Source organism: Phyllobates terribilis, unplaced genomic scaffold, assembly GCF_046119375.1.
Source record: "Phyllobates terribilis strain yellow unplaced genomic scaffold, ASM4611937v1 Scaffold_10__3_contigs__length_209671492, whole genome shotgun sequence".
NCBI lineage: Eukaryota > Metazoa > Chordata > Amphibia > Anura > Dendrobatidae > Phyllobates > Phyllobates terribilis.
The window spans coordinates 134,489,411-134,503,995 of record NW_027362770.1 but is presented as its reverse complement, the minus strand read 5'-3'; the positions used below and the strand labels follow the sequence as shown (position 1 = coordinate 134,503,995).

The following is a 14,585-nucleotide window of genomic DNA, read 5'->3' as shown; positions in this document are numbered from 1 at the left end:
GATCCATTGAAGCGTTCCAGAGTAATTACCTCACAAAGTGACAGTGGTCAGAATTGTAAAAATTGGCCTGGTCATTAACACGCAAACCACCCTTGGAGGTAAAGGGGTTAAGGAACTTTGAGTTAATAGAGGAGAGTAAACTTTGTAAGAGCGGTTACAAAAAGTGTTTCTCACTCTGGATGATTTTGTTTTTCCAAGTCAGATTTTTTTTTTTTTTTTTTTTTTTTTTTTTTTAAGGGGTTGCCTGGCCTTGGGGTTCAAGACAGCAGTCACTATGTGACTGCAGACTTGCAAATCATCACAGTGCGCCGTGTGCACACTGTCAGGATTCTCTGATGCCAGCCGGCACGTGACCACAAGTATATTGAGCGAGGTCAGACACAGTCTAGTCAGACTATGCCCAGAAGTATGTAGATTGCATACTTGCGGTCACATGTCCGCCCACTCCTTTTGCCAGCACCTGAGAATCCTGACAGCATGCACTGTGCGCGAGATGTGAAGATTCACAAGTCTGCAGCCACAGAGAACCGGGACAACCCCTTTAAGAGTGGAAAAGAAAATTAAATTTTCATAAAAATATCTTAAAGGCATTTTGTATATTTTTACATGTGATGGAGCAGTACGAGGTTTTATTTTACCATGATGAGTTTTTCTTTTTGGAATTTTGTGGCACATATACAGTATATTTATATATTTTTTTTCCTGGTAGTTCGGGTTTTAGACATTTTTGTACTTCAGAGTTTGTGTAAAATAGTTTGATATTTTATTAGTTTGTACCTTTACAGATGGTGGCGATTAAATTTTTGCATGACATCAAAGGAGACTTATCGCCCATCAGAGGGTGTTTCAGTCTCTCCACATTGTTTGGAACTTTACATTGAGTATCTTGCAATTTTTTTTGCAAAAATTGGCAGAAAATGCGACACCAGAAAAATCGTGCACTCCAAAAAAAGTGTGATTTAAAAAATTCCCTTGATCATAAATTTAACCCCATACGTTTTTTTTTTTGTTTGTTTGTTTTTTTAAAGCGCATACATTTACAGTCTCCCTGCGGAGAAACAACATTCACCTATCTGTTCAATTCAAAAGAACACAAAGGAAAGGTGAGAAGTGCAGACTGAAGACCCCAGTGCACACTATAAATAATTCTGCTAGTCCAGGACTATACACTGAGGGCACAAATAAGAAAATGACAATTTAATGATCTGGACCGGCTCCTATAGCCTTAATGCCTGGTCTTGAAGGGGTTTACTGCCCTTTACATGAAGGAATAGCAGTAGTAATGGTAGAGTACGTGAGCTGAAAATCAATGGATGCATTTTGATGCACTTGTACTATCAGAGCTGTCACTCTGGAGGAAGACTTGTTCCCATGGACCATAAAAAGCTGAATGGAGAATATGATAAATCCCACCCATAGTGTGATGCAGGGAAGAGGAGAGTGAGGAGTTCCTTGTATCTCTGGTGCTGACAGATTGAAGTGAAGGACGTTCTAGCTACAAGATGTCTTGACAGTATCCACAATGTAAGGGGGATACAGAGCATGTACTGCCGTCAGGGAAATGGAACAGGTGGTCCCTACCCAGAGCCAGCACTCAACTAGGAACCCCGAGGAAGAGGAAGGAGAATATCCCACCTGGGCGGTCAGAACCCTCACTACAATCCTCATTGTGACCATCAGTGGTGACATCTTTGGGAACCTTCTGGTCATCACATCTGTGTTCCGGAACAAGAAACTTCGCAAAGCAGGTGATGTGGTTTTTTTTTACATTTAGATAAATTTCATGCAATTTGTTGGATTTTATGGAGGGAAAGGTGAATGAACCAGACGCTCACCTCACATCTAAAACTCATCTATCCACACACAGCTTTGGTCTTCTAGAATTAGAACATTTACATTTTAGAACTTTTTTATAAATTTCGCGAAGGTTATATTTTTTAAGCCCATCTCAAACTAATCCCAAAAGTCGTAATTTTGCTCTCAATAGTTTTTCTTGCATATATGAGATTATGTTTTAAAGGGAACAATGAGGGTCCCATCTTGGACTCTTGAGTAGCATGAATCAGACACTGGCTTTGTTATTGCATCCATGTATGTTTTAGGACTTGTTCACATGCTATGTTTTTGCTGCTAATTTTTTGTGTTTTTGCCGCAGAAAAACAAAAACGTAGCATTTTACAGTACCAGCAAAGTGAATGAGATTTCTGAAATCTCATGCCCATGCTGCTTATTTTTTTCTTTGTGGACCTGAGCTTTTTTTATCAAATCAGCAGCATGTCAATTCTTTCAACGTTTTTCACCCATTCAAATATAAAAGCTCATAAAAATGCACACAAAAAAATGAGTAGTTTACGCCAACACTCTGAATTTTCCTGTAGAAAAATCTGCTGCAAATACTCAACCTGTGCGCAAATGCTTAGGGTATGTTCAAATGCTGCATTTTTACAGCATTTTTTGGATGCGTTTTTTGGGGAGGCTGAACAGAAGTTGTTTTAAAAGTACCAGCAAAGCTAGGAATTTCAGGAATCTCATGCACACGCTTCATTTTTTTCCTGACTGAAATTGAGAACTTTGGTGCTTTTGAAATCTGCAGTATGTCAATTCCTTCAGTGGTTTTTGCAATTTTTCACACAAGTAATGAGAAAGTGAAATAAAAGAAAAAATTGTTAAGGAGTCTAATTTTATGTGTGGGACTTGTCTACAGTACTTGTTTAATAATCTTTATCCAAAAAGCGCTGAAAAAAAAAAAAAAAGAGACCAAAACGGGCGTTCTGAACACCGCAAAATGGGCGTTTTGAACGCTGTATTTTTTTTTGCCAAGAGAGTAGATTTTGGCTGCAGAAAAAAATGCTGCAAAAATACAATGTGTGAACATAGCCTAGCTCTGAAACTCTTCAGCATTTCAGATCATATACGGTACTTTGAAAAGTTGGCCAGGGACTGTGAGTGTCAGATGACTAGTACCAGGCAGATTCTCTTCTTCAAACTCCTCTAGACTGATAGGGAGGAACCGATTTGTGAGTATATGGGGATCAGGATTGGGTGAAGCCACTGGGAACCTGCCTTGGACTAGGCATCTGTGACACAGTCCCCGGCCACAGTGTTTCAGAGTACAGTACCCTGTCCTTCCCAAAGAGTGAATGGAGAGGTGACCCAGCTCGCAGCTCACCGATATAGTTAGCCTCCGCGGTACAGCCGGGAGACATGATCTCCCTGCACTACCGCTCTCTGTTCTGTAGACCGCAGGTCTCTCTAAGCCTGTCTACAGAACAGCAAGTGATGAGCCAGCGTAAGCACTGGACTTCAGAGTCTCACCGCAGTGACGGACAGTTAGTCCCAAAAAATCAAGTTTACCCTATACACAGAATAAGGGATAACTTTCTGATCACTGGGAGTCTGACTGCTGGAACCCCCAGTAATTCAGAGATCAGAGCTCTGCAGCACCATCCTGAATGGAGTCGAAGTGCGCATAATTGTTCTCCGCTCCATTCATTGTCTATGGTTCTGTTGGGGAAAGCCAAGTACTGCAACAATGAATGGAGCCAAGACAGGTGCATGGGCACTTCTGTTCCATTCATGATGTGGCTGTAAAGCACCAATCTTGCAATCACTGAGGTTCCCATTGGGCAGCAAGTTATCCCTTATACTATGGATAGGGGGTAACTTGATTTTTTTTTTTTTTTTTTTGGGGGGGGGGAGATAACTTTTTAAAGGGTAACCATACTTTCAAGTAACCTTTCAGAATAAGCTGCACTGTGCTGGCCATTATAGGACTTATATCCTGCATTTTCACCAGTTTTCCCATTTACAGTCATCTCATAAATTGCAATTGACTCTGAGCCGGTGGATGGAGTACAACTGTTATGTCAATCATGCACAGTACAGCACACCATGAGGTATTCCTGCTCTTTATACCTTAGCACACATAGCAGCAACAGCATGGAGGAAATTATACAATAGTGTAGATGTGAATCCAGCTCTGGGGTGAGATAAAAGACTTGTTATAAAGCTTAGCATAATCTTTCTGTGTCTCCCTCTGCTTGCATGCTCACTCTTCTACACACCCCTCCCCTCCTCTCTATAAAGTATAATAGGAAGTGTATCCTAACATCTCACTGAGCTTGTTCTCCATCTTGTCTTCAGCAAGACAGAGGTGAGCTGTTTTTTCAGAGTGTATGACAATTTCAGGAGACAGAGGGAGGGTGGAAAGTGGCTCATAAGTGGAGAAAGCAGATTTTTCTGATACTATACAAGTTTTCCTAGATTTGCATGTACTATTGATTTATGCAAAGTTTGTTGAAAGTAGAGTTCCCTTTTAAAGATCAGACTACTCGCAGGGTTTGCTGTAGCCTGACGTCTGGAACACAGACTGGTTGGAGAATTTTAACTTTAGATACATTTTGCAAACCCTATAGGTTATGGGGGTTCTTTAGGACTTATACATTGATAACCTATCACTAAAGAGGTAGTCCCATCCCAGATATTTATGAAATATCCACATGCCATAAAGGTCTAGTAGAAGTATATCTCAGCTCTATATCTTTGCATCGTGATAGCCAATAGATAGAAAAATATTAATATTTGAGAGTCCTCAGTGGTTGATACTATCTTTTCAGTTAGCTTAAAGGTAACAAATTACAAGCTTGAGAGACTACTTAGGTCTCTTCATCAGGCTTAGAATTCTATGCCTGATGAAGAGACCCGAGTAGTCTCGAAAGCTTACAATTTGTTACAATCTTTTCAGTTAGCCATTAAAAAGGCATCAATGTCACGGTTGTGTCAGGTATGACAGACAGTCTTTCTGGATCCAGCTGTAGAAGGTCATTGCGCTTCGCCATGCAGGCACCTTCTTGATCTTTTCATCTCTGTAGTATAGTGATATCCTTCTCCCTCTAGTACCTAGCAGTGACCTCTACCTTCTGCTGCTAATTTACACACCCTTGCTGGATGTTTAAATACCTTCAGTCTCTCCAGAATGTCGCCGGAGATAGCTTTATTTTCCTCTGTCCAGGCTTGAAGTACTAGTTGTCAGCTAGTGTCTTCTTGGAATTCCCTTGGAGGATAGTTGACGTGATCTCTCTGGTGTCTTCTCAAGCCAAGTGTATTCCCTTGTCTGCTTACTTGTTCGTCTTTAGTTGCAGTGGGGGCTGACTAGTGCTCACCCCGTCCCCTCTCTATCAAGGGCCTATCGCTAGGGTCAGTCAGGGATTAGGTTTCCTGCTCGGCAATCTATTTAGGGAAGTTAGGGGGGTCAGGGTGTTGTCAGATCTGCCTAGGGGTCTCCACTCCCCCTTTCCTTGTGTTTGGGCTTCCTTCCCCTCTTCTAGTCATTGTGCACTTTCTCATGCAAAGTGAGGGAAGGACTATAAACCACTAAGTACTCTCAAATCTTAATATTTTTCTATCTCAACTCTGGGACACGAAACTATCTTGAGAACAGGACCCTCTTCTTATGTCACAGTCATTGGCGAGGTGGTTGTGGACATACTTCTTCCGTATACACTTCTACCATGCTTGCTCAGCTATCTTGATGACTCATAGTAAATCAGGAGAGTGGAGATCTCCTCTTTAATGCGGCACAAGAGTGATCCTGTTCTCTAGATAGATGTTGGTGCAGATGTGTGAACAGCAACTGTCAGAAATTGATGACATATCCATTGGATTTGCTATAAATGGCAGAGATCGGAATACATCTTAGTGGAGGTTTGACTGCAGGAGCTCCAGAATAGCACAATTAAGGGAGGCCCTATCTAAACAGGGTCAGCTATAGATTCCTGCTCAGCCAGGTGGAAAAAATGAGAAGGACACAGCGCCAAACTAAAATAGAGGTGCAAAAGACTAGGCAATAATTGCAATGGTGTCCTAGGAGTCTTCAATGATTCCTCACCTCACAGTATTATAGACAAGATACATCCCAGACACATGACAAGTGGCTTCCTAAATCAGAGTGACATACGGATGCACCAGATTACAACATATTAGCAGCAGAAATCCATGTCATCGATTACACGGCAGTTACATTAAGGAAGCAGTCTCAGAGAGAGTGCAGCCCGTCACATTTCACTACGGCCACAGATAAGCTTCAAAGAATGGGATTTGAACAAGTTCAATGTTTGATTTAAGGATTACACTAAGAGGTCTGACTTCCCATGGAAAGCAAAGATCAGAACATTCGTGTCATTATTGGGGTCTACTCCGGTTTTCTTATCTGGATCTAAAGGGTCCAACGTCTTTCTCAAGTATTCAATATTCATATTTGTGACGCACTATTCAAGAGGTTGATGGAACGGGTTTTAGACCTTACAGGTCAACAGATGTCTTTACTTCTCTTTTTTCACTTGACAATGGTACAACAAATGTAATGGTTACCCTTCAAAAAGGCCCGATGTGCTTGGTGGTTGCAACACTAGAACATTCACAGACCACTAGATTGTGTTTACTTCACATTGTTCACTCAAATGGACTCGTGCAAATGAGAAATGTTTAAAATCAGACACCAACATAACTTTCCGTACACAGACAACAAGGAGAGTCACTGCAACTCCTAACACCGATCTCAATAGAACTTATCTGCTGACCCCTTATTCCAACCAACTATACGGTCAGAAGTTTGCCTGGACCCAAGAATATCTCTTACCATTTGGAACACAAATCGAACAGAATTAAGACCTTTCTCTGTTACAGGCCCTTCCTGGTTAGTCCAACAGGAACCCAACACAGGCCACAATATAGGCCTCCAGAACAAACCATTCTCCACTGCAATTAGTTGCTTGTCCTTATACAGCCTCTTCTGGGTACGAGATAACCACAGCACATCCTCAGTAGACTCCCCAGAACTCACCTCTCCAAGGTGGGCAAACCTTATGGTCCATGAGCCAATAATCAGCAAGCAAATGTTCTTAAGACCAGTGGCAAGTCTAAGCAGGCTGGCAAGCACCTGATGAACAGGCAAAATGCTTGTTTGTCTGGTGCGATAATTCTTGAGCTGGCTTAAAAAGTATCTTTAAATCAGCAGCACTTCACCTAGTGTAAATTAGGGCATATGGTACCGATAACATGATCTACTATGAACACAGTACGATCGTATTAAAAGGGGCTGTCTGGCCTTGGAGTGACTGCAGACTTGTAGCCTATGTGACTGCACACTTGTTAATCCTCACAACAAACGCACTGCAAACTGTGAGGATTCTCAGGTACCGGGAGCAGGCATTCACGTGTCCGCAAATATGCAATTTGTATACTTCCGGGAACATTTAGATTAGACTGTATCCAACCTCATTCAATATACACTGCTCAAAAAAGTAAAGGGAACACTGAAATAACACATCCTAGATCTGAATGAATGAAATATTCTCATTGAATACTTTGTTCTGTACAAAGTTGAATGTGCTGACAACAAAATCACACAAAAATCATCAATGGAAATCAAATTTATTAACCAATGGAGACCTGGATTTGGAGTCACCCCCAAAATTAAAGTGGAAAAACACACTACAGGCTGATCCAACTTTGATGTAATGTCCTTAAAACAAGTCAAAATGAGGCTCAGTATTGTGTGTGGCCTCCACATGCCTGTATGACCTCCCTACAACGCCTGGGCATGCTCCTGATGAGGTTGTGGATGGTCTCCTGTGGGATCTCCTCCCAGACCTGGACTAAAGCATCCGCCAACTCCTGGACAGTCTGTGGTGCAACGTGACGTTGGTGGATGGAGCGAGACATGATGTCCCAGATGTGCTCAATCGGATTCAGGTCTGGGGAACGGGCGGGCCAGTCCATAGCTTCAATGCCTTCATCTTGCAGGAACTGCTGACACACTCCAGCCACATGAGGTCTGGCATTGTCCTGCATTAGGAGGAACCCAGGGCCAACCGCACCAGCATATGGTCTCACAAGGGGTCTGAGGATCTCATCTCGATACCTAATGGCACTCAGGCTACCTCTGGCGAGCACATGAAGGGCTGTGTGGCCCTCCAAAGAAATGCCACCCCACACCATTACTGACCCACTGCCAAACCGGTCATGCTGAAGGATGTTGGAGGCAGCAGATCGCTCTCCAGGGCGTCTCCAGTGTCTGTCACATGTGCTCAGTGTGAACCTGCTTTCATCTGTGAAGAGCACAGGGTGCCAGTGGCGACTTTGCCAATCCTGGAGTTCTGTGGCAAATGCCAAGCGTCCTGCACGGTGTTGGGCTATGAGCACAACCCTCATCTGTGGACGTCAGGCCCTCATACCACCCTCATGGAGTCAGTTTCTAACCGTTTGTGCAGACACATGCACATTTGTGGCCTGCTGGAGGTCATTTTGCAGGGCTCTGGCAGTGCTCCTCCTGTTCCTCCTTGCACAAAGGCGGAGGTAGCGGTCCTGCTGCTGGGTTGTTGCCCTCCTACGGCCCCCTCCACATCTCCTGGTGTACTGGCCTGTCTCCAGGTAGCACCTCCTGCCTCTGGACACTACGCTGACCGACACAGCAAACCTTCTTGGCACAGCTCACATTGATGTGCCATCTTGGATGAGCTGCACTACCTGAGCAACTTCTGTGGGATGAAGAGTCCGTCTTATGCTACCACGAGTGTGAAAGCACAACCAACATTCAAAAGTGACCAAAACATCAGCCAGAAAGCATTGGCACTGAGATGTGGTCTGTGGTCCCCACCTGCAGAACCACTCCTTTATTGAGTGCGTCTTAATAATTGCCAATAATTTCCATCTATTGTCTATTCCATTTGCACAACAGCACGTGAAATTGATTGTCAATCAGTGTTGCTTCCTAAGTGGACAGTTTGATTTCACAGAACTTTGATTTACTTGGAGTTATATTCTGTTGTTTAAGTGTTCCCTTTATTTTTTTGATCAGTGTACTTGCATTGAGCAACTTGCATTGACCAACTAGTCAGCATGTGACCGCATGTAAGCAAATCACATACTTGTGGTCTTACGCCTGTCGCTCCAAGCATCGGAGAATCCTCACATATCTCAGTGCGGGTGATGTGACAATTCACAAGTCTGCAGTCACATAGAATAACTGCAGACTTGTATCCTAAGGCCGGGCAACTCCTTTAACGATGATCAATAAGTGCACATTGTTCGTCGGCCTGTATAAACAGGTCATTCAACGACCACCTATTGGCTTGCATACAGCCGATCGGTGGTCATGTAACAGCCTGGAACAACCCATTTAAAGGGGCATTGGTATCTTTACAAATCGGAGACCACCCAGCTACTATACTGTACAAGAGCCAGCGGCATCACAACACAGAGTTGAGTCAGTCACACAGCAGCCACTGTTCCCACAATTATCATCTTTCAGCACAATCACTTCTCTTCTCCTAAGATCCGTTTCCCAGTGGTCAAGTTAGAGCCTGCGGCAACCTCTACATCCCTTGCGGGTCCTGTCTGCAGCTGCAATATTTTTCACAGACTCTTCAGAGGTCCTCCCTTAAATATGTCTCCTACTTTTTGGAAGGTCACAGAGGGAATGTTTAGGATTCATAATAGGACTTTTTTTTTCAATCTTCAAAAGGAGTTGTCCGCCAGTTATATTATATTATATTTATATATATATATATATATATATATATATATATATATATATATATATATATTTTTTTTTTTTTTTCTTTTAAAACAGAACAGAGTGGTGTAAAATAATAAAAGAAATAAATACTTTAAAGATCCACTGGCGCTGCCATTCCGACTCTTCCTAGATCCCCTGCTGGTGTCTGTGACTCTGTAGTCCATCACGTCCTTCCAAATGGAGCAAAAGGTACAGTGACCGGCAGGAGACCTGGAAACTAAGGGAAAGAGAGCAGCGGGGGGACTGGTAAGGTGAATATTGTTATTTAGAAGACTTGTCTGAGCATTGGAGAAAAAAATAAAATTATTAAGTGGTGGGACGCCGCCTTTAAAGGGAATATGTCACCCCCCTGGGAGATATCAGACCTCTACTATGGGCCATACAGGTATGTATAGATTTACTTTTGTATACCCTGTATGCCCATAGTAGAGGTCACCCAGGGGGTGACAGATTCCCTTTAAGGTTCAAGAGGTGATGAAATTTGAGGAATTGAAATTCATTGAAATAGAAACCAGACAGATAATAAAAGGAAAACTAAGGGGAATTTTTCAGCAAGTTTCGCTATGTAATCTGAGAGCAGCATAATTTAAAAGGCAAGAAAGCCTGATTCCAGCGATGTATCGCTTACTGAACAGCTTAGTGTAGTTTTGATGGAAGCAATATTTTTGCTGTTGTGGGTGTAGCAGAGCTAAGAATGCTGAGCTGTATATAGCCCCGCCCACAACACTAATTGGTAGCTGAAAGTGTACACAGTAAGCTGCCAATCAGTGGTGGGGGCCGGGTTACAAAGATTAGCCTGACTTGCCTGCACTTGAAACATAGTCCTGCAATGGTAATCTCCTGCTGATAAAACACTCATTGTATTGAAACTATAAACACACAGCTTAACAAGTGACACATAGCTGTAATCAGGCTCTCTTGCCCTACATTATGCTGCTCTCAGAGTAAATAGCAAAAACCTGTTGACAAATTCCTTTTATTACAAATCTCTTTTCCAGGCTGACGAGAGAAAAGTTTAAAAGGGACTGTCAGCATAGAATGACTATTCAAACTAACGCAGGGCTGTGGAGTCGGTATAAAATGGACCGACTCCAATTCCTAAAATATATAATAAATTGGGTACAGTAGTTCAATGCAGTTTGTTGGGAATATTTTTTCATAAGAATTTGGGAAAGTTATGAAATGTCCTATAAATGTCTGTCCTATTCCTGATCTAAGGGTCTAGACCTTTAGCTGAGATGAATCTGCGCTACAGTAAATTTATCACTTAAACATGAGCCATGTATGAGGGAGTCGGAGTCATGGAAATTGAGGAGTCGGAGGTTTGGCTTACCGACTCCACAGCCCTGAAACTAAGTCCTACTGCTCGGTGCTTTATTGTGGGGCCAATCATTTATATACACCTTCCCACCTGCTTGTTTTCCCTATATGTCCACCACCCCCTTATTTGATTGACAGCTCTGGCTTCATAGAGCCAGAGAAGAACGGAGATAGATGGAAAACAAGCAGGTGGAAGGCGTATATAAATGATTGGCCGCGCCATGAAGCTTCACCCATGCGCAGAGCTTGTGCCAGAAGACGAGAGTACCGGAGAATGGAAGTAGCCAAGGCAAGTAAACATGGGTAAGGGCCCAAGAAGAATGGTTTCCAAAGCTATTTTAGTGGTGTCAGACCCAGCATGGCATGTCAATCACACCAGTCTGGTCAGCATAAATGACCATAGGCCAAGTTTGACCTCCATAAAGGTCGTGTATATACAGTAACGATATTGCTTCTATCTCCTCCAGGGAATGCTTTCGTGGTCAGCCTTGCTGTGGCAGACCTGCTGGTGGCATGTTACCCTTACCCTTTGGTTCTTCTTGCGATCTTCAACCGTGGCTGGAGCATGGGTCACCTTCATTGCCTATTGAGTGGTTTCTTTATGGGACTGAGTGTGATAAGCTCAGTCTTCAACATTACAGGCATTGCCGTCAATCGATACTTCTTCATCTGTCACCACAGCTGCTACGCTCGCTTGTTCTCCAATATGAGCACCACGTTGTATGTGGGACTGGTGTGGACATTGGCTTTTGCAGCCATTCTACCGAACCTATTCGTGGGATCCCTGCAATACGACCCAAGAATCTTCTCCTGCACATTTTCTCAGTCAGTCAGCCCACTGTATACTATCATCATTGTGATTTTCCATTTCTTTTTACCCATCGGCGTGGTGAGCTTCTGCTATCTCCAGATCTGGATTTTAGTTCTCCAAAGCCGGCATCGGGTCAGACCACCAAGACCGGTCCATGTTCAGACATGGCCGAACAACATGCACAGTTTTATCACCACGTTCATAGTTTTTGTGCTTTTTGCTGTATGCTGGGGACCACTGAATATCATCGGGTTCCTGGTGGGCTTACACCCACAAATAGGAGAGTCAATCCCACGTTGGCTCTTTGTTTCCAGCTACTTCATGGCTTACTTCAACAGCTGCCTCAACGCTGTGGTTTACGGCGCCTTGAATAAGAATTTCCGGAGAGAATATAGGAGAATCTTACTAAACGTTTTCCAGTTGGCTTAGGCCTGAATATTTATTATTTCATGCGATTTCCTATTTTATTCCATAACAAATAAATTAAATTGACATCTATTGGTATCTAAAAAGATCTAATAAAACGGGCTGTCCAGTTTTAGAAAAACATGGTTTCTTAGTTCCCTAAACAGCGCCACACCTGGTCACTGGTTGTGTAAGGTATTGCAGCTCAACTTCATTGATAGCGGCAGCGTTACAATACCAGACAAAACTCAGACAGGTCATGAAAAAACTAGCATAGAAACCATATGCAAATCAGGCTGGAAGTGCAATAGGGGTGTGTAAAAGTACTTGGACTGACTTTTTCCTAAAGCATTACCAGGTCCACAATTTATTTCCAGCCTGATTTGAATATGGCAAGGTATTTTTATGACTTATGACAAGATCTCCACAAAAAAAAAAAAAAAGTATATAATTTTTTTTTTACAGGAAGACTTTACAGCCATACTGTGAAGAAAAAAAAATGAAAAAATGTTCTGACCTGATCCCTTTAAAAGGGGTATACTCCTTTAAGTGACACCTTATCACAGTACTATGCCATCAGTAACTAACACTAGCATCGATCCCCTAGAACTCACCTCGATCCAGAGACTGAAGAAGGTGCAGCATTGAGCCCTTTTCCAGGCTTTTCCTCCGCAGCGAATACAAGGGAATGGGGCCAGCTAGTTGGCCAGGAACATCACTGTGCCAGGACAAAAAAACAACCTGATGTGGACGCCCCTTCTTTCTTTTAGGAGTGCCGTAAAAATCTTGGATAAATCAGGCCCAATGTATTTCTATCCATAAGTAAAAATAAGATTCTAGACTTTGGCAAGGAACCTCTAGGGCGGAGCTTCCCATTAGCTAAGCACCACCCATGAGGTTCTTAGGTACAGATTTCCTTAGAAGACTAAGGCTATATGGAGAAGGTGTGACACTGCTTTAAATATATTACACTCCCGGTAGACAGGGGGGGTAACTAGAATTGGTACAGGGGTTCCAATCATACCAGGGCCCTGGAGTTTAAGGGCCCAAAAGGTCCATTTGACGCATGTGAAAAGACAATATTAAAGACTTGAAATAATTTGGGGCCCCGTTGGGAGATTTTGCATTGGGGCCCACGAGCTTCAAGTTACATCACTGCTGGTAGATATTATTTGGGAGCGTCAGTATTTTTGCAGTAAACACATTTATTAAAAAAATTGGGAGAACAGAAGTATAAGCTCCTAAGCACTGTGAACCCTACTCCGAGGCATTCACAATTATTGATATCGCTCAGTCTGGAGCATGTAGCAGGTCACCTAGGGATAAGAAATCAATCGCTGTTCGGCAGTGTCCAAAACAACTGCAATTACTCATTTAATTGGGAATGGTAATTAGAATATAATTTAGGACGGAGCTAGACTTAGGACGTGCGCTACTCACTGGATCAATAGAGTAACAGGCTGTTCAAGATGATCAACGGCAAGATCAGCGAGAAAATAAGAAATGGGATAAAAAGAACTTGCTTTTTCTCAAAAATCAGCGCCATTCTTGTCCACAGGTTGTTTCTGGGCTGCGATTTGTTGTTTTCCTTTAAAAGAAGGGGTAGGCAAGTTATTCCGCAACTTTTCTGCCATGCTGAGAATAGTAGTGAAGGATGAAAAAAAACACTGTTAAAGGGAGTTGTTCTATAAACAACGTTCCTCATCTAGTCCCATAATAGATGATAAATATATGATCTCTGGGTATCCGATTGCCAGGAACCCTCACAGTTCCTTAAAAAATGGGGCCCACAGCCCCTTGTGTGAATGGAGTGGTAGGGAGCGTGTGCAATCACCACACCTACAGACTGTGCACATGCTCTCTACCACTCCATGTACTCGGGTGACTTTAGGACCACTGTTCTTGGAGTTCCCAGTGATCGGGCTCCAAGTAATCATACATTTGTCTTCTTTCCTGCATGCTTATGGGTTTCTTAAAAGGAATCTGTCACCAGGCTTTTGCTAGCTAATCTGAGAGCAGCATAATGTAGAGACAGCAACCCTGATTCCAGCGATGTATCACTTACTGGGCTGTTTGCTGTAATTTTGATAATCTCCTACTGTTAAAACAATGATTCTAATCACTAGAGGACTAGTAAACCTGCTGCCATGTAGTCCTCCATATTTATGAGCTCTGTATAACCCCGCCCACACCACTGATTGGCTGCTTTCTGTGTACACTGTGCATAGGCAGAAAACTGCCAATCAGTGGTGTGGGCGGGGTTATACATAGCTCAGCATTTAGAGAACTGCTAGATCAGCAGCAAATAAAACAGTGCTATCAAAACTGCTGCAGGCAGCCCCAGTAAGTGATACATCGCTGGAATCAGGGTCTCTGCCACTAGATCATGCGGTTCCCTGGTGACAGATTCCCTTTAAATTATTCTCTTTCTGCTTGGTCGCCATCTCTCAGCAAACAAGAGAGCAGAGAAGA

General features: G+C 42.9%; 1 protein-coding gene across 1 annotated transcript; it reads left to right on the top strand.

Annotated features, from left to right (window-relative positions):
- Positions 1-1,561: 1,561 nt before the first annotated feature.
- Positions 1,562-12,137, top strand: LOC141164156 (melatonin receptor type 1A-like). The gene is made up of 2 exons (XM_073649296.1): positions 1,562-1,748; positions 11,365-12,137. Exons 1-2 carry the CDS (start codon positions 1,562-1,564, stop codon positions 12,135-12,137), a joined length of 960 nt encoding a protein of 319 aa, XP_073505397.1.
- The last annotated feature ends 2,448 nt before the right edge of the window (positions 12,138-14,585 follow it).

Bases quoted from the DNA above. Each gene is read 5' to 3' on its own strand.
- LOC141164156 (XM_073649296.1), top strand. From the start codon at position 1,562: ATGGAACAGGTGGTCCCTACCCAGAGCCAGCACTCAACTAGGAACCCC. The intron at 1,749-11,364 runs GTGATGTGGTTT...TATCTCCTCCAG, and splicing joins CAAGAAACTTCGCAAAGCAG to GGAATGCTTTCGTGGTCAGC.